Below are 25,821 nucleotides of genomic sequence, written 5' to 3'. Positions count from 1 at the left end.
AATTCAAACCAATTCCAATTGTTCAGTGATGAAGACAGCCATGTAGTACCAGAGAGAGGATTGTGGGAACTGAGTGTGGTTGACAACACAGCATTCTCACTTTTTCTGTTGTTGTTTGCTTGCATTTTATTTTCTTTTCCAGTTTTTTTTTTTTATTTTCTTGATCTGGTTTTTCTTGTGCATCAGGATAACTGTATAAATATACATACATATATTGGATATAACATATATTTCAACATATTTAACATATATTAGACTACCTGCCATCTGGGGGAGATGGTGAGGGGAAGGAGGGGATAATTTAGAACTAAAGGCTTTGCAAGGGCCAACATTGAAAAATTACCCATGCATATGTTTTGTAAATAAAAAGCTTTAATTTTAAAAATTGGAAAAAAAAGATTTAACAGTTTAAACTGCATTGAGACTTCAAGGGACACACCATATAACACTTTCAAGTTTACAGAAACACTTTCCATTTTATATTATAGAGGAAGGAGGAGGCAACCAATGGGGAGAGGAACAGAGGAATGGAAGAAAAGGAGAGCGAGGAAGAAAGAAAAAAAGGAAGAGACAGAGAGACAGACATAGAAAGTGACAGGGAAAGAGAGACAGAGGAGAGAGAGGGAAAAATAAGAGAGACAAACAGATAGATGGGGAGAGAGAGACAGAGATGGAGAGAGAGAGAGAGAGAGAGAGAGAGAGAAGAAGAAGAAGAAGAAGAAGAAGAAGAAGAAGAAGAAGAAGAAGAAGAAGAAGAAGAAGAAGAAGAAGAAGAAGAAGAAGAAGAAGAAGAAGAAGAAGAAGAAGAAGAAGAAGAAGAAGAAGAAGAAGAAGAAGAAGAAGAAGAAGAAGAAGAAGAAGAAGAAGAAGAAGAAGAAGAAGAAGAAGAAGAAGAAGAAGAAGAAGAAGAAGAAGAAGAAGAAGAAGAAGAAGAAGAAGAAGAAGAAGAAGAAGAAGAAGAAGAAGAAGAAGAAGAAGAAGAAGAAGAAGAAGAAGAAGAAGAAGAAGAAGAAGAAGAAGAAGAAGAAGAAGAAGAAGAAGAAGAAGAAGAAGAAGAAGAAGAAGAAGAAGAAGAAGAAGAAGAAGAAGAAGAAGAAGAAGAAGAAGAAGAAGAAGAAGAAGAAGAAGAAGAAGAAGAAGAAGAAGAAGAAGAAGAAGAAGAAGAAGAAGAAGAAGAAGAAGAAGAAGAAGAAGAAGAAAAAAGAAGCATCCATTTTTACCAATAACTACTCTGTCTTCTAATAATAAATAGGCACCAAGGCACCATCTGCAGTTCTTGGCTCTGGAGTCAGAGAGACTGAGTTCAAATTTTCTTTCTGTGACACTTAATTCACTTGTGTGACTTTCGGTAAATCATCTTTCTCCTGTAAGTCAGTTTTGTCATCTACAAAAGAAAGCAGTTAAAGACTAGAAAACCCAAGAGAGATCCTTTCTACCTCTGCCTCTAAGATCCCATAATTTCCCCAATGTTATTATGTTACATCCTGCTCACATCCACCCTGAATCTTTTTCTTGCCCTTTGAATGACCTTCAACTTTAAATCTAATTCTATTTAAATTTATGGTATTCCATGATTTACCATGATCATTACTGGACAAAATATAACTGTTAAAAAAAATATGGTCCTGAATAAAGGATTCCATTTCAAGATGTGCTCTTTTCACCAATTTAAAATTACAGGTTCAAATTCTCAAACTCCCATGATTAAATTTAGAAACTGCACGTCTCAGCCATCATCCTTCCCTTTTCCCATAGTGAGCAAAGGATCAGTCAAGATCAGAATTTACTGGCCAGAAGCAGCACCTCAGAAATGGCAGGGGAATGCAGCAGCTCTCCTCCCACTGATGGCTCAGCTCACAGGTGATGGACATTGTACTGAAACCACAGATTCTCATTTTCAGCATTCTCGGCTTCTGACACATACACTTTTACAACTGATATCAATCTCGAAAGACTTGGCAAATGTGTCAGTCAAACTCCAGGGAATAATTAGGAAAAGATGGAAGAGTGATAGGCTAGAATAACCTTGTTCCTTATTATAGGTCTTGGTCAATCAAAATATAAGTTGAAAGGCTCTGGGATTTGCCTTCCAAGGAATCTTATCTCTCTTATTCTCCAAATGATAAAGATGGAAAACCAGGGAGCAGATAATGAAAAGGAATGAAGGACTTTTTTTATTTCAAGTGTCTCCACCCCCATCTCTCTTTTCAGGGACTCCCAGCATAAAGATCAGCAAATGGACAGCTCCCAGGTAAAACAGATTTGGAGAGTTTCCTAGGATGTTAAGAAATGATTTGTCCACTGATCCCTAGCTATGGTGGGGAAGAAGGAAAGGGAATTGATTTTTCCTGATGCAAAGATGGCCTTCTATATATCATACTAGGTGACCTCTAGACATTTTCAAATATTTCACTGATTTGAATACCCCCTTCAGTAATACAAGTCACACCCTATCCATATTTGACCATCCCAGGCATCTCTTGTCCTTGTCATCCCATGGTTTAGTCACAGGAGGTCTACACAATGCAGCTCTCAATGTTAGTATTAATTCTAATAATAATGTCAGATTTTTGTGAATCAGTGTTTTGGTTGAGTTTGTCTAATTTTTTCTCCTTCTTAAAAAATTCTTTGCCATAAAGGATATGTCAGGAAATGTATGCTTTATAAAATAAAGATCAATATAAATCTAATGATAATAGTCTCACTGAACAGACTGAAGATAAGACTGCATCCTAAGAATAAAATAAATAATTAACACTTCTGTGGCACTTTAAGGTTTTTAAAACCCTTTATATATGTTATTTTATTTGGTCATTTTGTTCATTTTTTTAAGTAGCCATTTTTTTTTTTTACATCAGTGCAATAGTTCACTAAAACTGATAGAACATTAGGTCTTGAATTCAATATGAAAGACCCAAGTTTAAATGTAATCTCAGACTGTGTAGCCATGGACCAGTCATAACCGATCCCCATATAACCATCTGATGATGGTATTTTAATGAGCTTTTCACAGTGCACACAGCAAATGTTTAATGCTTGTCTCACTCCTTCCTTAAGTGTACAAGAATAATATCAGCATAACAATGGGCCCCAGGACTGTTTCTATTTGAATTTCACTGAACAACAATTACAAAATGAAGAGAATATGAATAGCTAACACATCAGCACTAAAGTTTGAAAAACTCTTCATGTACATCATCTCATGAGCCTATTAAAAACTCTATGAGGTAGGGCAGGTATTACCGTTCCTTTTTTATAGTTAAAAAACAGATTCATAATCAGAGATTATGTGAATTGCCCTGACAGTGAATAAAGGTCACAGGGGCAATCAAACTTGCTTTTATACTATACAGATACACATACACCCCTCCCTAAATCCAGTACTAATCCCACCCCAGCAGGATTAAAGATGCAAGTGCTTTGTATATAGTAGGTGTTTAATAAATGCATACTGAATTAGAAGATACCTTCTTCCTTGCCTGCAGCTGTTCAACTGCATTTTCTACAGTTAACTGTGTGCCAAGGTTAGGATTCAAGGACATCTCAGAAGAGGCAAGAAAATGATGGAAAAAGGAGGGAGGGAGAGAATCAATCAGACCAAGGAAAAGGAGTAAGTGCCAAATCACTCTCCCATCTGAACACCACAGCTAATACTAAGTGGTCACTTGCTACTTGTTAAGTTATTGACAAATTTCATATAGGATCACATATCTAGAGCTAGACAGGACCTCAGAGGACCCTCTCATTTAACGAACGAGGGAACAAAGAGCCAGAGACATTGAATACTTTCTCCAAAGTCACACAGGTAGTAAGCATCAGAAACATAAATCAAATCCAGATTTTTCTGCCTATAAAGTCAGTGTTCTTTTTACTGGGGCTTGTTCAAAATAAAAGTCTTTCACACCCTACCTCCCTCATCCACTTCTATTTTAGGTGTCTGAGATCCAACTGATAGTAGTGGGGTTCCCAGTGAAAGAGAATTTCAATCTCCTTGAAGGAACCTTAGAGATCATCCAGTCTAAACCCTGCATCTTACAAGTGAGGAAATTGAGATTGGAAGGCCTCCAGGTCTTGTCCCCAGGTCACAGGAGTAGTTAAGCAGAGGAAGTATTTAAACTTAGACCTGAAGACTTCAGATAGACTTGGCATTATGTCATGGAGCCAGGGATGTAGAAACTGTCTGAAATGTTTTTTTGTTGTGGAGGTCTAGCCCCAGGTACAAGTGTGTAGTCAATGCTGGCACAATCATTTCTGACATTTGATGAAGACCCATAGCTTTGCTTCTAACTGCCCCCCTCCCCTTTTTTTCCCTCTGAGGAAATCAAGGTTAAGTGACTTGCCCAGGGTCACACAGCTATGAATTATTAAGTGTCTGAGGCCAAATTTGAACTCTGGTCTTCCTGACTTCAGGGCCAGTTCTCTATCCACTGTGCCATCTAGCTGCCCCTAATCAGCCTTTTTCCCCACTTCATCTTTCTATTTCCACTCTATTCCCATGAATTTTTTGGTCCCAGATTAGATTTGAATGAGAGCCGGTACCCATGATGTTAAAACACTTCCGAAACTGCAAAGTACTAGTGGAGAATCATGTTTATGATTTAAGTCTTAGAATGCCTCATTTTTGGAAGCAAAGTATCCCAAAGGGCTTTAATTACTATTTACCTACAAGTTAAGAAATAGCTCCTCCTTCTGGAACAAGGATGAAGTAAATGTTCTGTCTATATTGTAGGTCTGACCTCACACTCCAATTTCTCCTCCACACTGAAGTCTCCTTCTTGGTTAGAGGAATGGTTTCTCTCTGAGAAGCAGTGGTTTTTCTTTTTAAATAATATCTACAAATCAGGATCGGAGGATTTGAAGTCAGGAGGGACAGAACTGGAAAGTCTCAGAGTTGGAAGGATTTTTAAATGGCATCTAAGCCTCTAGAGAGGAATCTGGACCGTACCATTCCTAACAAGTGGATTCTCAAGCAAAAGTCTGAATGGGAGCCCACAACCTTCTCCCAGGACAACTTCTTTTCCAATCTGGGAGATAGAGTAATATCATGAAAAAAGTCACTGTGTTTAGAGTGAGAGGAAGTAGGTCAACTCCTAACTCTGCTACTTCCTACTTATGTAACAACTTCTCAGAGCCTTAGTGCACTTGCCTATAAAAGAAATGGCTCTAGATGTCCTCTAAGGTTACTCTAAAGAATGTTATGCTTATCATTAAAGAGTTTTTCCCTTGCTAGAAAGAGCTAAATCAAATCTCAGCAACTTCTATTCGTTGGTTCTAGACCTGCTTTCTGGAGATAAACAGGACAAATGTTCTCTCTCTTTCCACATTCCAGCCCTTCAACTTGAAGGCAACTAATATGTTCCATTATCTCATCAATTCTCCTCCAAGTCACCATCCCCAGGCCACTTAATTGGTCCTTAGATGGGATGCTCTGTTGCCCCATTCCCATGTTGGTTGCTATGCTCTTGTATTTAGCTAACCCAGACTTCTTTTTTTAACAGCTGAAAAAATCAAGAAAAGACAAAACAGATTCCCCAACATTGCACAGCTAGTAAATGGCAAAAGTCAGATAGAGACCAGGTACTTTGATTCTCCTCACTGAAACAGTTCTTTCTCTATCCATCAAAGAGAAAGAACATTCATATGCCATCACTGAGTCATGGAAGAAAGTACATATTAAACTATCAAAAACTCCAAAACTGGTAAATACCATAAGTGAATGATTTGCCAGTAGAATAATAATATGTTTGTACCGATACAAGAAAGTTGGCCAGAGATGCTTTTCTTGTCGCTGAGGCTTTTTGTTTTGTAACCACAAGGATGTATTTCTATTCTGCTTGAACTCAAAATGAATTTTTCTATATAAAAGATGTGATAAAAGTTCTAGAGTTACCTAGTTATATGTATCACACATTCTTTTGCAAACTGACCAAGTATCTATAATCCTTCATAACACTCTTTTTTTGATTTTTCATTGTCTCTTTAATGCTCATTATAGTACCTGGCACACAATAATTGCTCACAGGCTAATTGCAACTGTCTTCTATATGGGAAATGTTTTCTGAGTTTCAAACAAATTAATTTTTTTGACTTTTATAAACTATTTCCTTAATGGAAAAAGGCTCTGCCATACTGCAAAGGATTGGATGGTAAAGAAGAAGCATTAGATTTAGATGGTTTTTAAAGCACATTTAGAGTGGAAGGAATGGGGAAGGAGAGAATACCACTGCTTAGAAGTAGAAACATCAAAAAAATGGGAAGTTTTGTTTGCTGTTTAGGAACATGGAGATTTGAGCTTTTATGTTTCTTTGCATCTGACTTGTTGAATATAGTGTGTTATGCACACTGCATATAGGAAATCATTTAAAATATTTATTGAATGAATCTATGCATGAATCAGTGAACACACTTTGGGATTCAGGATCATAGATTTAGAAGTGAAAGAAACTTAAGAGGATCATCAAAGAGAAAGGAACCAAACCTGAGATTTATTCAGTGAAAGAAACTTCCAGGTGAGAAAGTTTCCTCTTCTGAATGAAAGTTGGACCTTTCACTGAAACTGACAGTTTAAGAGCATTGCCTATGGTTCATCGACAAACCCATTCATCATCATATGTGACAGTGTCTTCTCAGTGCCCATCATCCTCTACTTCTCTACTGCTCTGAGCACAGTTGACAGGCAATATCAAATACTCCATTCATTTTTGGATTTACAGATACCACAAAGGAGATTTGAATGACAGTAGATTGATCCCCTTACTTCTAGTCAATTCTCTGCCTCTTCAACTGGACCAGTTCAAGTGAGTATTTGTTAAGGGTCTATTCTTGGCCATCTTTTCTCTTCTCTCTACCCCTTAGAAATCTTATTCTTCAAGATTTCAAGATTTAAATTTGCATCTCCAATTTTTAATCCTAGATATATGGTTCTCATAATTTTACTTCTATCTCTGGCTTCTCATCCATTTCCAGCTCCTCTCCGTCACTCTTAGGACATCTCCATGCAATGTCCTACCACTATTTCACATTCAAAATACTCAACAGTTTTTAATCATCCTTAGTCAATTAATCCATCAATAGACATTTATTAAGAATGTACTATGTGCCAGGCACTGTGCTGAATCTTAGCAATACAAAGGTAAAAGTAGGCCAGTCCCTGGAGGAGCTATAACATGTTCACAGAAAAGTGGAATATCTAGAAAACATATACAAAATAAACATTAAATTATTGCTAGAAGGAAGACTAGCAGCTCAAAGGGGGCAATGTTTAGTTGAGCCTTGAAGGTAGGGAGAACACTCTCAGAGACAGAGGGGAGAGGGGAAAGCATCTCAGGCATGGAGGAACAGCAAAGAGAGGCAAGAACTTTGAAAACATGTTTTTTGCTCTGAGAGGCAAGAACTTAGGAAACATTTTTAACTGCTTCTTACAACTATAATTCTTATCGTTACATGTTAACTATTAGAATTATATTATGTGACCAAACCCATGATTTTTTTTTCCTGTTTGGGAAATTCCAAGAGAGGAATTTCCTCTGCCAATACATCCTGGCACCCTCTCTGCTACTGAGAGTCTTTGAGAACTTTTTACAATACAGAACAGGGTTCCCAGTGATATCTGAACCAGATTAAAATGTAGTTTCAATTGGATTTTAATACAATATATTGTATTAAATTGTATAACAATATCAATAAAAAAGACACTGACAGGGATTCTTAAGTACAATTTAATGGTCCCCATTTCTAATTGTTTGATGTAGCTTCCCTAGGTCACTGATAGGTTATAATACTTGGGATCACACACTCAATATTTCATAAAAACAGAACTTGAGACCAGATCTTCCTGACTTTGGACTTGGGCCTCTGAATATTATGTCATGCTGTCACATGTGTGTGAATGTACCACACATTCTGGGGGGGGGAGAGATCTCATTCTAATATAGGTTATGAGACAAGATGTTCTCAGAAATTCCACCTCAATTCAGCCATCCTGTTCAAATGCAGACTTTGCTTGGGTCTGTGGGTCATGAGATCATAAAATCTAGGGCTCTGGAATCATTCCACATAAGAATTGGTTGAAGAAAATGGACATGCCTAAGCTACAGAAGATTTAGAAAGACAAGATATATCAGTACTTGAAGGGCTGTCATGTGAAAGTGGGAGTAGATTTCTTCTCCTTGGCTCCAAGAGCAATGGTAGAAAGAAGGAAGAAAGGAAGGGAGAGAGAGAATGAAAAAGAGAGGGAAAGAGAGAGAAAGAAAAGGAGGGAGGAAGGGAGAAAGAGAAAGAGGGAGGGAGGAAAGGAAGGAAGAAAGGAAAGGAAGGGAAGAAGCAAGGGAGGGAGGGAGGGAAGGGAGGAAAGGGAGGAAAGAAACAAAGGGAAAAAAAGAGATAAATTCAAAGAAGAGAGAATCCCTAAAGTCAGTGTTTCTTTCCTCCAGTTTTCCCTTTCTCTTGTCTACTGTGACTCATCTTCCATTAATGACACCCCAAGGAGTCCCAACATCCTCCCACAGAAAACTTTTTAGACCAGCTGCTTGATGCAGGATAGACAGCAGATGAAGAATGAGGATGAGAGGCACAGAGGAGTTTTGTGTTCTTTCTGGCAGAATAATCTACCACTTTTCTGGGGGTCAAATTACCTAGCACCCAATTGTCCCTTCAGGGGCTCGAGTGGCAATGCCTAATTCAATGTACCCTCTCTCTGACATGTAAGACTCATTGCCTTTCTTTAGCATTGGTCCTAGTGATGTCTATTCACATTCTACTGGGAAAAGGTGGAATTTTATGGCAGATAGAAAATTGGGGTGGAGGAGAATCAGATTCAGGGTACCTCATCTCATCCAAGGAAAACTAATGACAGGCAAGAGCTTATTTTGAGGCTACAGCACAGTATGTTTCTGAAGGATGGCGAGACCAGTGATCTTATCTAAAAAGGTCAATAAATACCATGAATTTCATGGGAAGACACATGTGATCCCTCAAACTATCTTAGAGAAGAAGCTAGAAGCCTAGGACATTATTATTTGTACTGAATGGTAATTAGCACTATATGCTGATCATACTACTCTTTTCAACTGAATAAAATTCATCCTTTACTGGGTGAAAAGGAACTAGTTGGTACAGAGAATGGATTACTAGAGTCAGGAAGCCTAAATCCAAATCCTTCCTAAGATACTTAATAGCTGCATGATCTTAAGCAAGTCAATTATGCACTCTCAGATTTCTTTAAACATGTCTAAAATGAGGACAATTGTAGCACCTATTGGTTGGTCTAACAATTAAATAAGATCATCTACAAAGTACTTTCTAAACCTTAGGGCACAATATAAATGCTAGCTATTATCCTCATCATAACCATAATTATTCATTCAGTTTCTAATCTTCAGATCCACAATGCAGCCCAGGAACTAAAAAATTCATATAATCCTACTAATAACAATAATCATGTCATTATTATTCTAGGATGGGAAATCCCCAAGATGACTATTATTTTATTGTCTTACTCAAATCTTATTTGATAAGGTTGATAGAAATGATCCTGAGACAAGTTATTCTACTATTCTTTCAGGCTTAAGGCGCAAACATTACTGATTTTTATAAGTGAATAAAAATTTGGAGACATAATCTCTGTAGGCTGAAGGAATCAGCAGATGACAGGGGTAAGTAATATTACAAAAGGCATTTGACATAATGCTCAGAGTTCAAGCTCTTCCTAACACTTACTAGTAGTATAACCCTGGGCACGTTACTTAAACTTTATCTACCTCAGTTTCTTCATTTATACAATGAGGGAGTTGGAGTAGGTCAGGGGCTTTTCATGATTTTTGTTTCTGGATTCTCTGTTGCATCTTGGTAAAGCTTATGGACCTCTTCTCAGAATAACAATTTTAATTGCATTATAAAATACAAAAAATTACAAATAAAACTTTTTTTTAATTCACAGATCCTAACATAAGAAGCAGCCCAGACACACTCAAATGGATACAGAGATCTAATTTATCCTACAGGAAAGTAGGAGGGGAAGGGGACAAGAGAAAAGAGGAAAGGTGGTGATAGGAAGGAGGGCAAATGGAGGGAGGAAGTAGGAACAAAACACTTTTAAGGAGAGATAGAGTGAAAATAGAGAGGAGATTAGAATAAATGGTGCAGGGGTTAGAGGGAATAAGATGGAGGGAAATACAATTAACAATTGTAATTGGGAAAAAAATTGAAGCAATGTTCTGTGAAAAAGGCCTCATTTCTCAAAGACATAGATAACTTAGTCAATATTCCTCAAAAGATAAATGATCAAATGATATGAACAGTTTTAAGATGAAGTAATCAAAGCTATCTATAGCAATATGGAAAAAAAAAGTGCTCTAAATCACTATTGATCAGAGAAATGCAAATTAAAGGAATTCTTTGTTACCACCTCACACCTATAGATTGTTTAATAGGACAGAAAAAGAAAATGACAAATGGTGGAAGGGAGTTAGGAAAAATGAGACTTTAATGTTGTGAAGATTGGAAGTGATTCAATCATTCTATAGAGCAATTTAGAACTATGCTTAAAGGGCTTTAAGCCATGCATATCCTTTGATATAACATTACCAACACTAGGTCTATATCCCAAAAGATATGAAAAACACAGGGAAAAGAACATATATGTAAAAAAATATTTTTATACCCACTTTTTTTCTGGGGGCAAAGAATTGGAAATTGAAGGGATGTCTATCAATGTGGGAATGGCTGAACAAACTGTGGTATGTGGTGATGATAGAATTCTATCATGTTATAAGAAATGATGAGCAGGATGCTCTCAGAAAAAACCTGGAAAAACTTACGTGAGCTGATACAAAGTGAAATGCACTATATTCAAAATCACATTAATATTTTAAATTTGAATTACTTAGTGATTCAATGATCCAAGACAACTCTGAAAACTGATGATGAAAAATTCTATTCATACCCAGAGAAAGAACTGATAGTGTCTGAAAGCAGATTGAAGCATACTTTTAAAAAGCACCTTTATTTTTCCTGAGGATTTTTTTGGGGGGATCTGTTTTCTTTCACTAAGTGACTATTATGAAAATGTTTTGCATGATTACCCAAATATAACCTATACTATATTGCTTGCCTTCTCAGTGAAGGTGGGGAATAGAGGGAGAAAGGGAAAGAATTTCAAACTCAAAAGTTTTTTAAATGAGTATTTTTTACATGTAATTGGTGAAAAATGAAATACTAAGTAAATTTAATAATAATAAAGAAGCAGCTCTGAACTAGATGATCACTGAGATCCCTTCCAGTTCTTTCCCACTCCCCAAATCACCCAATTTCTCAGTGCCTAAGACAACTTTCTAAAATTATAAACTCTTGAGTGGCTAATTTATAATAATGGCAACATCATTTTTGTCTGGAGGAGAAATAAAAGAAGTAAGGGAAAGAAGGAGGAAGAGGAACAAGATGAAATGGTTATGTAATTTTATTACTATTACATACTTATATAATATTGTGAAGCATGAAGGAAATGATGCTCTAATCCTGTCCTCAGTTTTGGATATCACATTCCAAGAAGGATATCAAGAAACTTAATTTCTCCAGCCTTAGAAAGCCTTTTCCAATTCCCTTATGCCTTTCCTCTGTTAATTATTTCCATTTTATATTGTTTACAACTTTCTGCACAGAAATGTTTACATGCTATTTCCCCCATTAGCCTGTGAAACTTCTTGTTAGGGGGCACTGACATGCATCTTTCTTTGTATACCCAGCATTTAGCGAAGTACTTAATAAATGTTTATATTCACTGACTGACCTCAGTTTCCTCAACTGCAAAATGAAGGGATACAACTAGATTTATAAGACTCTTTGCTGCCATCCAGCTTTAGATCTATTTCCCCATCATTCTTTAAGCTATGACAAAACCAAGAGCTTTTACAAGTATTTAACAGTCTCTTACACATAAAAGAAATTCAACTAGTTCTGTTAAGCTCCATGGTGCAGAAAAAGGGCAAAAAGTAGAAACTGCAGATTTCAGTGCCATTAAGAAAAAAAAATCCTAACAATGGGAGCTCCTCAAAAAATGGAATGGCCAGCCTAAAAAAGTCAAGAACTACCTAATGCAGAAGAGAAGTTCATGAGAAGTTTGGACAATCATTTATTTGGTGTTATTTAGAGAAGATGTTTTTGTTTTCCCAGGTCAGGCTGGACAGCTCCCACTGAAGTGACATATCTGAGTCAATGGCCAATCAATTCCAAGCTACTTTCTCTTAAGTCAAGCAAAAGAAAGGAACAGATAAGAAATGAGGTCAATTCACCAGAAAACCGATGCCTCTGGAAAAAAATAATGTACCAGCAACCATCTATATGTTCATCTTTGTAAGAACTCAGTCTAGGGAAGTTGAGCAAAAATTAAAGAGTTGCCTGAGAATCTAAGTAGCTCAGTTCACAAGCATTAATTAAGCACTTCTTAAATGCAAGAGACTATGGAGAGATAAAGAAAGACAAAGACATGGCTCCCTATTCTCAAGAAATTCACATTCCAATGGAGGAGACAATATACAAACAACTACAAAGACAGAGAAGAGATCTATAAATAGTTTTGTTTTTTTTTTTAAGTTCATCTCAAAGAGAAGGTATTCATCATAAGAGTAGAGGACAGGGGATTGGAGAACTTGGAAAGGCGTCCTTCAGAAAAGTTGGTATGTGAGCTAGAATCAGAAGGAAGCCAGGGGATGCAAGAGGCAAGATTGATAATGGAGCACATTCTAAGCACAATCATGTATGAGAAACAGCACCTGGGCCAGGAGACGAGAAATGACATACCCAGAGTTAATAAGTGACAGAAACAAGATTGGAATGAGGGTCTTCTTTGGTACTATAATAGATTCTCAACTGCCTTCACGTTAGATTGGTAGCAAATAATAATAATAATTAACATGTATATAATGCTTACTATATAACACTGTACTAAGAGTATCACGATTATTATCCCATTTAATCCTCACTACTGAGGCAGAGGTTAAGTGACTTGCCAAATGTCATGTAGCTAGTAAAGTGTCTGAGACTGCATTTGAACTTAGATCTTCCTGACTCTAGGACCCAATCTCTATCCACAGTGATATGCTATGAAAGGATCCTGCCTGTAATTTAACCAATAAAGGAACCTCCCAGAGAAGAAAACTCCCTTTACTAATGCAAGTGCACACCTTACAGTCTTCTAGAGTTACCTAGAACATTTGAGTGGGGTCACATAGCCTGTATCAGAGGGGAAAGTTGAGTCCAGGACCTCTAGTTCTTTAATTATGATGTTATGTCATTGTTATTGTTCAGTCACATCCAATTCTTCCTCACCTCATTTGGGATCTTTTTGGCAAAGATACTGGAGTGGCTTACCATTTCCTTCTCTAGCTCATTTTACAGATGAAGAAACTGAGGTAAACAATGGGTCACATGGCTAGTGCCTGAGACCAAATATGAATTCAGGAAGAGGAATCTCCTGTATTCCTCTCCAAGCTCTGTACTTCACCAACTGAGCCTCCTAGCCACCCCTATTATGCCATGTTACAAAATATTCATTTTTTAAATCAAATAACCATCATAAGACATCTTGAATGCAAGTGTAAGGCTGTTTTAAACATAGACAAACTACAATTTTCAATTTTAAAAAGAAAATTAGCTGCTGCAAAGTAGTATATTTAAAAGTCCTTCCCAACTTTGTGAATCTATCAAAAAACAGCAACTTGATTGCGTTGGAGGGGAATTCAATATCTTATTGCTAACAGCAAGACTCCCAGGAATCAAATAGCATTTTGTATTTTTATAACTGCCAGTTAAAAATAGACACTGCATACCGAAATCAGATTGCTTCTGATTATGGTAATCTAAAAGAGAAAAAAATACTTCATTGTAACAGAGACATGATGAAATGGTAATGTGGCAGTTGTCACCTCCCAGGAAGCTTCACTTTCTGCAGTTCTCTAGATTCTTATTTTCCCTGGCCAGAGAGCATACTGCCCCTTTATTTCACCCCATCTGAAGCCATTGTGTACAGATCCCAGCTTTCAATAAAAATTCAAAGAGACAGGCAGAAAAGTGATGGACTAAATATGCAAAATGAAATATATTTGTTGAATGTGGTGCGTGTGGGAATTTGTTTTACTTAATTATGAATGTTACAAAGATTTGGTCTTTTTTTTGATAAGAGGCATAGAAAAAAATAGATTTTGTTTGTTGATAATAAGTAATTTTATTTTTAAAAAATTGATTGAAATAAATTAAGAAATTCTTGGTTGAAGTTATTACTTTTACAGTGGCAGGCTCAGATCATTTCTGGAATTTGGATTACTGATTTCCAATCAAATTATACATTATGGGAGAAATAATTATCATTAAAAAGGGAGGAAGGACATATTTCTATGTATGACGCTAATGAGGCACCAGTTTTATTTGATAGATTCTCAGAGGGCATTCCAAAAATTTAGTATATGACACTTGATTAAACAACTTCATATTATATCATAACCACTTCCTATTCAATGGAGAGATCTCAGCTCTAGGTGGCAGCATTTGTGAGTTCTTACAATTAAATGAATAATGAAATCCATGTGTGGAAGATTTTTTAGATTAGGCAAGTTAGTTTTTTGATGAAACTATTACCTCCAAAGTTCCATTATCCACATGGGGAAGAAATGGCAGAAGGAAGTCTACATAATTCACACCTCTAACTTACATTCAAAAAAAAATTTTTTTTAATCCAAACCTGTGATTCCATCTCTATGGGTGACTCCTAGTGTACAAACTCCCTCCATTACTCTTAGTCATCAGCACCTTTGTAATTAATCACAGGCTTACAAATTTCAAGTTAAGGAATCTCTGCAGCCAAATCTTTTGACCCCTTCATTTTACAGATGAGGAAACTGATGCCCAGGGAGAGGTCATAAATACAACGCATATCAGAGTAAGGGTCTGAACCCCAATTATTTTGATTTAAGAGTCAAAATTCCTTCGGGAATCCCATGATCAATGAGTGTTTATTAAATACTTACTGTTTTCTAGACATGTAGGACTTACATGTTTTCTAGGTCCTCCCCCCCCCAAAAAAAAAGCAAAAATAGTCCCTGCCTTCACCAAGTTTACGTTCTAACGGGGGAGATTACATATACACAAAAAGCAAACAAAAGAGAGAATAGATGAAAGACAACTGTGTTAATGACCACATCTGAGATAAGAATGAAAAATAGTTCTTCCTTACTCCAAAGTCAACTCTTCCCACACTGTTTCTCTTTCCAACTTAAATGCAGGGACAAAGTAGACTCAACCACTTTTGTGTTTCTACATTTCTTTAATTGATTGAAGATAATCTTCAAGGAATGAAGGGGAAAAAAACAAAACACACTCCTACAAACATTTCTCCCACTCTGGTTACTCAGAACACTAGACCTAACCTCTTATGTGCTAAGTGCATGACCCATGGAGAAAAGGGACATCAACTTGAGAACAAGGAGAGTGGATAAATGGTCAGTCAGTTCTAGATTTTTAAATATCGAATGAGAGAGCTAAATGAAAATTGAAGAGCTGGGCCTTCCCCCCCCACCTCCTTTTCACAGCTGTTAAAATTTTTACTTTCATTTCTAAACATCTTTATTTCCCCATTCTTCACCTATTTAATGAGCCATCTCTTATATATCAAAAGAGGAATGAAAGGTCAGGGAGAAGGAGGGAAGGAAGAAATGTAGGAAAACTAATCAATATACCACAAAATCTGCCAGTATAAATAATATTCCACATTCTAGTCCCCCGTCACTGTTGAGAGAGGAGAATGTTTCACCACCATCTTTTATTGAAGATTAAAACCATTTGAATCAATACTTCATTATTTTCTGTGGTGGGAACATAGAAACCAGCTCCATGAGAATCCAGCTGGCTCTTTGGCAATCTGGCTGTCACACAATCAAAATTTTAAATACAATTTATGTTTCAATATGATGCAAAAAGAGACTAAACCCCTGAGTCATGCCCTCTCTCAAAGAAGCTAAAAGCTCTTACCTGTTGTATCTTGACTGAGAGTCTCTTGGCTGCTGCTACTGTAAGAAGGCACTGGAGTGATGGACAGTGAAGCTGGGCAAGACAAAGGGGTAGCTAAGTCAGTCTTTCGAGTAAAAGAGCGATGATACACAGGAATGCCTGCATCTTTGGAGATGAAAAGAGGCAGATCGGATGACAGTGGAGGTCCACCTTGAGCATACGGATTCTTCCAGTGGGACAACCCAATAGCCACTGGCCCAGCAACATCATAACCTGCAAACGTAAATATTTTAAGTCAGTACAAGTGAATTAGGCAATAGTATGCTGATCCCTTATATTTTACAAAATCTCTAGCAGTGATATCACTCAAAGAAAGTTCTCCTTGAGATAGACCTGATTCCCAGAAGAACAATAAGGATAATTTTTGGTCTCAACCCAAGATTTCATGGGTGTAAGAAACTTCTGAGTGAAAAGAGTCCCACTAGAAATGCAAATCATCACTTGGACAACAACCTGAATTCAATAGCTCATCTGTAAATTAAAATCTTAAAGATCAAGTCACTGACAATGGCAACATCATCCTCCAAAAGCACCATGGCTGGTCTTGGAGGAAGATCTGAGGTCAAATCCCATGAGTGTCATCCTGGACTTAATTTCTCATTGCCTCAGCTATTCTCTTAGATTAGAAGTTGCAGAAAAGATGCTGACCTATATTTATATAGTTTCTTTCTTTCTTTTTCTTTTCTTTTCTTTTCTTTTTTTTTTTTTTTTTAGCTGAGGCAATTGGGGTTAGGTGACTTGCCCAGGGTCACACAGCTAGGGAGTGTTAAGTGTCTAAAACCAGATTTGAACTCAGGTCCTCCTGACTTCAGGGCTGTTGCTCTCCACTGAGACACCTAGCTGCCCCTAGAGGAAGTTTCTTTATTGGGAGTTTCTTATATCTATAAAATTATAGGTTACACTCTCTTCCCATCTACTTATGTTGATTAAACTATATAGCATTTTAATGTTTGCAAAGTATCTCTCATGAGATTCTCAATTGTCCTCAATTAAGTCAGCCACTACACATACAATTATCTCTATTTTGTTGATAAAAATAAACTAAAATTTAGAGGCATAATATTACTCAAAGGTCCAAGATCACATGGAAGGGCAAGACTTCAAAAACAGCTCATAAATCTAAAACTGGTAGTTCCATGAGAGACCATATGGTCCAATCCAGTCATGTTGCAAAAGGGACAACCAAAGCCCAGAGAGGTTGCTTAATGTCATACAATTAATAAGAGCCAGGATTTGACTTCATGACCTATGACTCCAAATTCAGGGCATTTTCCAATTATGTTATCAAATGGCTAAGAGCCTTAAACATAAGATTAGTGAGTTTGGACTTCATTCTTTAGATATTTGGAACCATTGAGGTTTTTGATCAAGACAAGTCATGAGATAAAACTAGGGCTAAAGACATCAATTAAGAGACTCACATATCCTAACCATCAGGCAAAAAAAGGATAAGAATTATATTGGTGGCAATTAATGGAAAAGAAAGGAAAGAGCTATGAAATTTTACCAAAAAAAAAAGTAGTTAACACAATCCAAAAGCAAAAGAAGAGTTGAGGATGCTTCCAATGTTGATCTTCTGGTCAACCAGGAAGATAGCACAATTCACAAAAATGGTGAAGTCAGAGTAGAAAGTCTATGTGGGAAAGATGGTTTCTTTTAAAGACATACTTAGTGTATGTGTAAGTGAGAAGGGTCCTATCTAATTGAAGCTTAGGAAAAAAAATTATTTCAAAGTCATCTACAAAGTTGGATTTATATGATTGGATGGCTCTAATCTCAACAAAGACAGAGGAGAGATCATATGTGGAGAATGAGACATTCAGAATTAGGATTATGTGTTTAAGGCATATAAAGACAGGAGCAAATCTCCAACAGTTGGAATTCTGGAGAATTTTCTGGCTCATAGACTAAGAGTCAGAAGGAAACTCTAGAGGTATCTAGTCCAGTCATTCCCTCCTCTACTCCTTGTTTTATAATTAAGAAATCTGAGGGTAAGAGTGATGAAGTGATTTACCTAAGCTTACCCAGAGAACAGTATTTTGCAACAAATCCCCACTTATCTCAAATATGCAAATAACAGTAATAATAGTAATAAATGGCATTTATAGAGTAGTGCTGCTAGATTTTTGAAGCATTTTATTTATACTACCTAATTTGACCCTCACACCAATTCTGTGAGACTGATGTTATGCCCATTTTATAGATGGGAATCTAAATCTAAATCTGGATTTTCTGTGTCATCAAATGATCTTTTGGGCGTAATCTCCTGCTCTCAATCTCTTTGCACTCAGCTATAAAGCCAAACTCAACTACTGAGCTTTTCTCCTCTCACTCTCCACCCTTGTACCTATGTTCATGTGGTTTTTAATTTTAGAATGATTTTCCACCCCACCCTATTTCTGATCATTAAAGTTCAGCTTAAAGGCCATCTCTTCTAGGATATTTTCTCTGCTTTCCCATTCTCAGACCTCCCAAAGCACTTCTTCTTATATGTCATCAAAGTACCTGCCAAAGATTATTTGAATTGTTGATTATTTGTGTAAATACTACATTCTCATACTAGACTATTAGTCTAGTTCCATGAGGGCAGGGATGGTATTGTCTCTAAATTTAGTAACTCTCTAGTGCTCTATACCCAGTAAATACCAAAAAGTCATCTGCTGATTTGACAAAGCAGAAACATACTTTTCATTTCAACCCATCCAAAATTTTGCCCAAGAAGATTATGGTAGATATGATGGATAGATAGTGTAATCAAAAGAACATTCTGGATTTCAAGTTGAACTATGAAGAGTATGGTTCAAATTCAGATTCTGGAACTTTTTACTCATGTGATTTATTTTCCAAGCCTCAGTTTCCTCCTTTGTAAAAAAAAAATAAGTTGGCCTCTGAAGTCCCTTTCAGCTCTAAAATTTTAAGATCCTGTGAAACACGCTTATGGACTAGACCTACAATTTCATTTATATATGGAACTGCTGGAACTGAAACTCCCTCTATTCAACATAGGTTGACACTTTCTTTGCAACATCTAATCTTAGGGAGGATAGCTAGATGATACAATGAATAGAGAACCAAACCTCGAGACTCATTTTCCTGAATTTAAGTCTGATCTAAAACATTTATTAGTTGTGTGACCCTACACAAGTCACTTCACCCTGTTTGCCTGAGTTTTCTCACCTGTAAAATGAGCTGGAGAAGGAAATGGCAAATCAGTCCACAGTCTTTGTTTTGAAAACCTTAAATAAATTCACAAAGAGTTGAACTCAACTGAAAAACAACTGAATAACATCTTGAAGAACCACCTGGAATGCAGAAAGTTTCAGTGATTTGCCTAAGTGTCACAAAGCTAGAAAATGTTGGAAGCAGGACTGGACTTCAGGTTTTCTTGTCCTTTGGGGGCAGCTCTCAATCTACTATAACATGCTCTATAATTCAATGGATAAATTTATTTCTGATAATTAAAACAATCCTTCTCTAGCACCATTATTCTGACCGCAAGTTCTCATTAAACAATAATGGAATATGCTTATCTAAATACTGATCTATAAACTGGGAGGTCACTGTGATTTAGGATTCAACAATCAATAAACATTTATTAAGAGCCTCCTATGCGCCATATTATGTACTAAGCCCTGAGAATTTAAAGAAAAGTAAGAGACAGATCCTACTTTCAAGGACCTTCACAATCTAACAGAGGTAAGGAGGCACAAAAACCCTATAAACAAGATATAATTAACAGAGGGAAGGTCCTAAAATTAAGACAGGCTGGAAAAGACTTCCTGTAAAAGATGGGAGGTTAGTTGGGATTCAAAGGAAGCTGGGAGCTGGTAATGAGGAGGGAAAATATTTCAGATATAGGGAACAGAGAGAGCAATTAAAAGGCAAGGGAGGGGCATCCAGAGGGTAAAAGATTTTAAATGCCCAAAAGACCATTTTATATTTGATCCCTATTGAATGAAATGTTTATTTGACAGCATGGATTTAAAAAAAAAATCTACATCACCAAGATTAGCCATCTTGTATCTCTACTGCATACAGAACAAACTTGGACACATAAATTCAGTTACAAGAAGGTCCTAATTGTTTGAGGTGTTATTCTTCTTTCAGTAAACATTTCCAAATTCAGAATCCAAAATTACTATTAAAGTAATCATTAGTTTACATTTTTAAAGTCTTCTAAGACTTCTAGAAAGTCTTATTCATTCCTGAGAATGAAGGCAGCCTAACTAAATAGTTGGGTGGTTCTAGATAGATTGCTAGACTTGCAGTAAGATACTTTAGTTGAAATTCAGCTTCAGTAATTACCATCTATGTGACCTTGAGCAAGTCACTTGTTTGCCAAATCTTCAACTCTAAAATAGGGAGAATAAAAGCACCTTGGAAATAGGGTAGCCCTCAAAGGTTGCCATGAGGATTAAATGAGATAATTTTTGCAAAGTAGGCATCATATTTCCTTTCCTTTTCCCACCTCTCCAAAAAAAGGGGGAAAAGCACTGGATTTGGAGGTAGCTGTCCAAGGTTCCAAACTCACTTCCAATGTATACTAGTTATGTGACCCTGGACAAATCACTTACCTTTTCAATGCTTTAGGTATTTCTTCAAAAGTATAAGTTGAAGTACAAGTGGTGGGAATTTTCTCAAGTGGGAGCACCCCATATCAATAGGAAAAGTTCCAACTCTTATTCCTATCATCTCTATTTCACAAAGTTTCTGTGGAGAAAATGGTTTTTTGAAACCCCAAAGAGCCATATAAATCAAACGTTAGAATAGCAACATCTTTTTCTGCTCTCTTTTTGCTTCCTTCGTAAATGTTAGTTTCCTTGTCTTCCCTTCATATTTCCAACACCAGCTGGAGACATTGTAATATAAAAAAAATAGCCTGAAGGCATTAGGTTTAATAGTCCCTGAGGAAGCTTGTAGCATGCCTGGAATTTAAGGCTGTTTTGCTTTGTTTTCTTTTTGAGACCTATCTTTAGCTGATTTATGAGTTCTGTTGGATTGGTGTTGATGCATGGTCTAGAAAACTAAGGAGGCTTTTTAATTTTTCTGGAATTTCCACTTAGAATTGAGGATATTAACAAATATTTTCTTCATATAATATTTAAACAAAGCAAATCATTGGGAAGAGTATCTATTCATTGCTCTCCATGGAATTTATTTTATTCTCAGTGTTGGATAGAAATGAATTGGTCTTGGTCAATCAGACTCTCTATAGATAAATGACATCAGAGACAAGGTCAGAAATATAAAAAAAAAATTGGATGCTACTCTCTGGAAGGAAGGAAAGAAAATCCTACCAGAGCTTAACCAGTGTGTTTTATCGTTGGACATACTGACTGTCCTACTTCTACAAGTTGACCATTCCATTGCTGCAAAGATCAGGAAAATGGGATTCAAATGTTCTGAGAACTTCATTTTATTGACATGTAAAATGAGGGGTAAACATGATGGCTTCAGAGTTCCCACCTGACTCCAGTTCTATCATATTCCAGATGCTTAGTAAGAGAAGAAAGACCAGGACCCAGGTTCTTCAAATACAAGGCAAGCTTTTTTCAATAATTACTTAAAAGTAAGCTTCACCCAGTTGCCATCTGATTAAATTATTCATACTTATTCTCCCCTTCCACTCTTCTCTCCTCCAAAAACCTTCAGAATGTAAATGCAAGATAGCATAAAGCTTCAGGTATATTCTCAACCTGTGCTTCAGGTATATTCTTTTCATGTGCTAAAACAGGGTTTCATAAACTTTTCCCACACGTCTCCTTTTCTCCAGAGAAATTTTTACATGACTCTGGGTATGTAAGTATATAAGAGAGGAATACAAATTAAATATATACTGATAACAAATAATTTCACAACCTCCACATTCAGTTATGAGACCCCATATGGGATCACAAACCATAGTTTTAAGAAGCTAAGCATTAGACTACTCACTGTTTCCCCTTTTGGTCCTATTTTCACCTCCAGACATTTGTATGCTATGTTCTCTTTATTTTGAAACCCTTTTATTTCCTTCAAAGCTCAGCTCAGGTGCAGTTTCTTCCATGAAATCTTTCCTGATTTTTTCCCAAAAAGAAGAAATTGTTCCATCCTTAAATCTCTCAATTTGACTTCTCTTGTGAATTTAATGAATTTCTCTTTTGTTTTTTGGTATCCACAGCTCATTGACAGAGTGAATCTATAAGCTCCTCTGAAAAACAAGGACTGTTGATATTAAAATGACCAGTTTCATAATCTAATTTAGAAAATTGATTTATCTTGTTTATTTATTATTTAATTTATGGATTAATGTAATTAATTTAGAAAGTCTTTGATTCTAAGCCGAATAGACTTCAAGACTCACTTCAATGATTCAGGGCTTCATAGAATCACAAGTTTGGCACAGGAAAAGGCCCTTAGAAGCTGTCTAATCCAAGATCTGATTTTATCATTGAGGAATGGAGAACAAGGTTAAATGGCTTGCCCAAAGTAACAAAAGTAGTACCTAACTAACAGATAGGAATCAATTTCAGGTTTTATAACTTCAGAATTAGCATTCTATTTTTAATGGTGCTGGGCTGCCTCCATATGGGTACTCCATCCATTTATCATCCATTTGACAAGTATTTATTTATCACCTACTGGGTGCTAGGTTCGGGAGATACACAAACAAGGAAATGGGTCCTTCATTGTTCCCAAGGACCTTACATCCTACTAGACCATGGAAACAACATGGACATTGATATATGGTAGGTACAAGATAAGTACAAACTAAATGAATACTGGCTCTGGAATAGAACATTGCTTGGGTTTTTGGGGGGTTTCTTTGGTTATCCAATTGTTTCAGTCACATCTAACTCTTCATGACCCTATTTGGAGTTTTCTTGGCAAAGATATTGAAGTAGTTTGCCATTTCCTTTTCCAGCTCATTTTACAAATGAGGAAACTGAGACAAAGAGGATGAAACCATTTGCTCAAAGATACACAGCTAGCAATTTTCTTAAGTCATATTTGAAACTCAGGAAAATGAGTCTTCCTGCCTCCAAGCATGATGATGATAATGACATTAATGATATCTATCATTTATATCAAATACTTTAAGGTTTGCAAAGAACTTTACAAATATTATTGCATTTGATCACCTCCACAATTTGGGAGGTAGATGTAGTATTATCCTTACTTTATAAATTATAATGACAATAAAAAGAGCTAACATGTATAAAGCAACTACTGTGTTCCAGGAACTGTACTAAGTCCTTTATAATTATTATCCCATATGATCCTCATAACAACCCTGAGTGGTAGGTGCTATTATCATCCTCACTTTATAAATTGTAATGATGAAAGTCAGCAATTTTTAGTGCTAACATTATTATATATAGCATTTACTTTGCTCCAGGCACTGTGCTAAATCCTTTAAAATATTATCTAATGTAATCTTCACAATCCTACTTTTACAGATGAGGGAACAGATTAAATGACTTGCCTAAGGTCACATAGACAGATTTGAACTCAGGTTTTGCTGATTCCCTGTCTAGCATTATATCTTGGCTATTCCCATTAAAACAGGTAGTTTCCTTACTGGGCATTCTCTAGACCAACAATATCACAGACCAAATTAAAAAAAAAAAAGAAAGAAAGAAAGAAAGAAAAAAGAAATGACTTAAAACAATTCAAACAGTTGAAATAGGACAGAATTGGAAAAAAAAAAAAAAACCATGAAGCCACTAACTCCAAAGTACAGGGTGAGCCATTAAAAGCTCCTTAAGCAGTTCACGCTTCTTCCCCCAATGTAACTATCTGGCTTCCTGGGCTGAGTGAGAGAGTGTGAAGACTCAAATGGATTGTGAAAGTTTTAAGTTCATTCATACATTCAAGAAATAGTCATTGAAAGATGCAATGTGTAATCATTGCACTGCCGAATCTCTGAAAGAAATATTTAAAGTAATGATTTATTCTATTTTTGATGTCTTATAAAGTTCTAAAGAAGTCTTTTTTTTTTTCTGTTTAGATAATCTGAAAGAACAGTAAAATGTACTTGACATTCTAAGCTTTATGGATCCCTAGGCAAAGAGGGAAGGTATAATCATATGTAAGTCTATATTAAGACCTTCTTCACAGATAGAATCAGAAGTAGCAATACTAGGCAAACTCTGTTGTGGTAAGTTCCCAGGAAGCCAAGAAGAAAAGAAATTCTAAGCATAGGATTTAGAATATCTGGAATACAAATTGTCAAGACCCCAGGGAAAAGAGATATAAGACTGATCCTCTGGGGAGGGCATATCTAGCTCTGTGTTTTAATTTAGCCCCTAAGTATCATGTATCTTTTCTATTATTCCTAATAATTTAATAATAATAATTATAACATTGTGAGGTAAGATAAAGAATTTTCCTTCTTTAATGTTATAAAAAGTTCCTATAGTTCATTAAAGAGGCTTCCAACCACCCTCTTCCCTCAAGAAGAGGGCTTGTAGCCCAATTTGACCCCAAAACCAAATTTCCAGAGCTGAGGTGTCTCCAATTTCCACATGCATAATATTATTTTCTAAAACAAAATGGTGCCTATTTGCTTACCTATGGTGATCTGGCTGACACAGCTATAGTAACTTCCTGTCGTTGCAGTGGAGAGGTTGTAGCTCCCACTGCTAACCTCTTTGTCTGTTAAAACAAAAAAGAGAGAGAGAGAGAGGTGAGTCAGCATGGGTTATATGACTTGGTTGAGAAACTAAAGGCTAGGGCTTGAAGCTTGATATATGGAGCTCCTAGGGGAGGAAATTCTCTCTACCAATGTAGATTGGCACCTTCTCTGCAATTCATTCCGAGAGTTGCCTAGAGTTCTGAGAAGTTCAGTGTTTTGCCCAGTGTTATACAATTAAGTGTCTAAAACCAGATTTGAACCCAGGAAGAATCTTCCTGAATCTAGACCCCACACTCTATGCACTATGACACCAATTACCAGCCCTAATTGTTACATTACAAATAGGGGAAATTATGCATAAAAAATCATTGACATGAATAAGCAAAACATATCTAAGACATATCAGGCACAAGAACTGCAATGAAGAATTCTTCCCCGGAAGCAAAAAGCAATATGGGGTGGAAGCAATGTCAACACAAACAGAGGAAATGACAGTGAAAGGTATTATACAACCATAAGTCCAAACAATAGGTTGGGAAAGGCTGCTCCACAAAAAGCCCAGTTTGTGCTCCCATATACTAATTGAAAAGGAGAGCAAAATTGCAGAAGATCTCAATTCTTGGGCATTACAAACTGTGGAACCCCCGTAGGATGAAAATATTATCTTGGGCAGAAGTGTATCACCCTGTAAGCATCCCAACACAAAGAACTTGTTTCCCTGTCCTGGTTATATATCTGAAATGTATTTTTGTAGAAGCAATATGGGGTAATAGATGAATTGCTGAACTTGTAGTCAAGAGGCCCCAAGTTCAAATCCTGCCTCAGCTATTTATTGGCCAAGTCCACTTTACTTTTCTAAAACTCATTCCTCACCTGCTAAGTGGGAATAAAATAACTCCAGTACCTATTTCACAAGGTTTTTATGAGGATCAAGTGAGAAAAATTATAATAAGTGCCTTGTAAATTTTAAAGCATTATAAAAGATTAATTATTATTGACTATATTTACATAGCATCTGTTCGTCAACTACATGTCAACTTATGGTCAAGCCATAAGTTTAGAAAGTTAAAAGGAAGAGGGTAAAGGGTCCTGAAGATCAGAGAGGAGTTTGAATTTGACACCATAGGTGACCGCAATAACTCTAAAAT

The 25,821-nt window shown here is 36.4% G+C and overlaps 1 protein-coding gene across 6 annotated transcripts in view; it reads right to left on the bottom strand.

Annotated features, from left to right (window-relative positions):
* ANO4 (anoctamin 4) overlaps positions 1 to 25,821 on the bottom strand; it is a 422,750-nt gene that overhangs the window by 379,569 nt on the left and 17,360 nt on the right. For all 6 annotated transcript variants that reach the window (XM_074271359.1, XM_074271361.1, XM_074271356.1 and 3 more), the window contains exons 2-3: positions 24,610 to 24,693; positions 16,018 to 16,269 (exon numbers count right to left, since the gene is read on the bottom strand). In XM_074271359.1, coding sequence (XP_074127460.1) covers positions 16,018 to 16,269; positions 24,610 to 24,693 — 336 coding nt within the window. The remainder of the gene's footprint in view (positions 1 to 16,017; positions 16,270 to 24,609; positions 24,694 to 25,821) is intronic.

This window comes from Sminthopsis crassicaudata, chromosome 5 (assembly GCF_048593235.1).
Source record: "Sminthopsis crassicaudata isolate SCR6 chromosome 5, ASM4859323v1, whole genome shotgun sequence".
Taxonomy (NCBI): domain Eukaryota; kingdom Metazoa; phylum Chordata; class Mammalia; order Dasyuromorphia; family Dasyuridae; genus Sminthopsis; species Sminthopsis crassicaudata.
The sequence above is the reverse complement of the archived record's forward strand: the minus strand, read 5'-3'. Positions and strand labels throughout refer to the sequence as shown.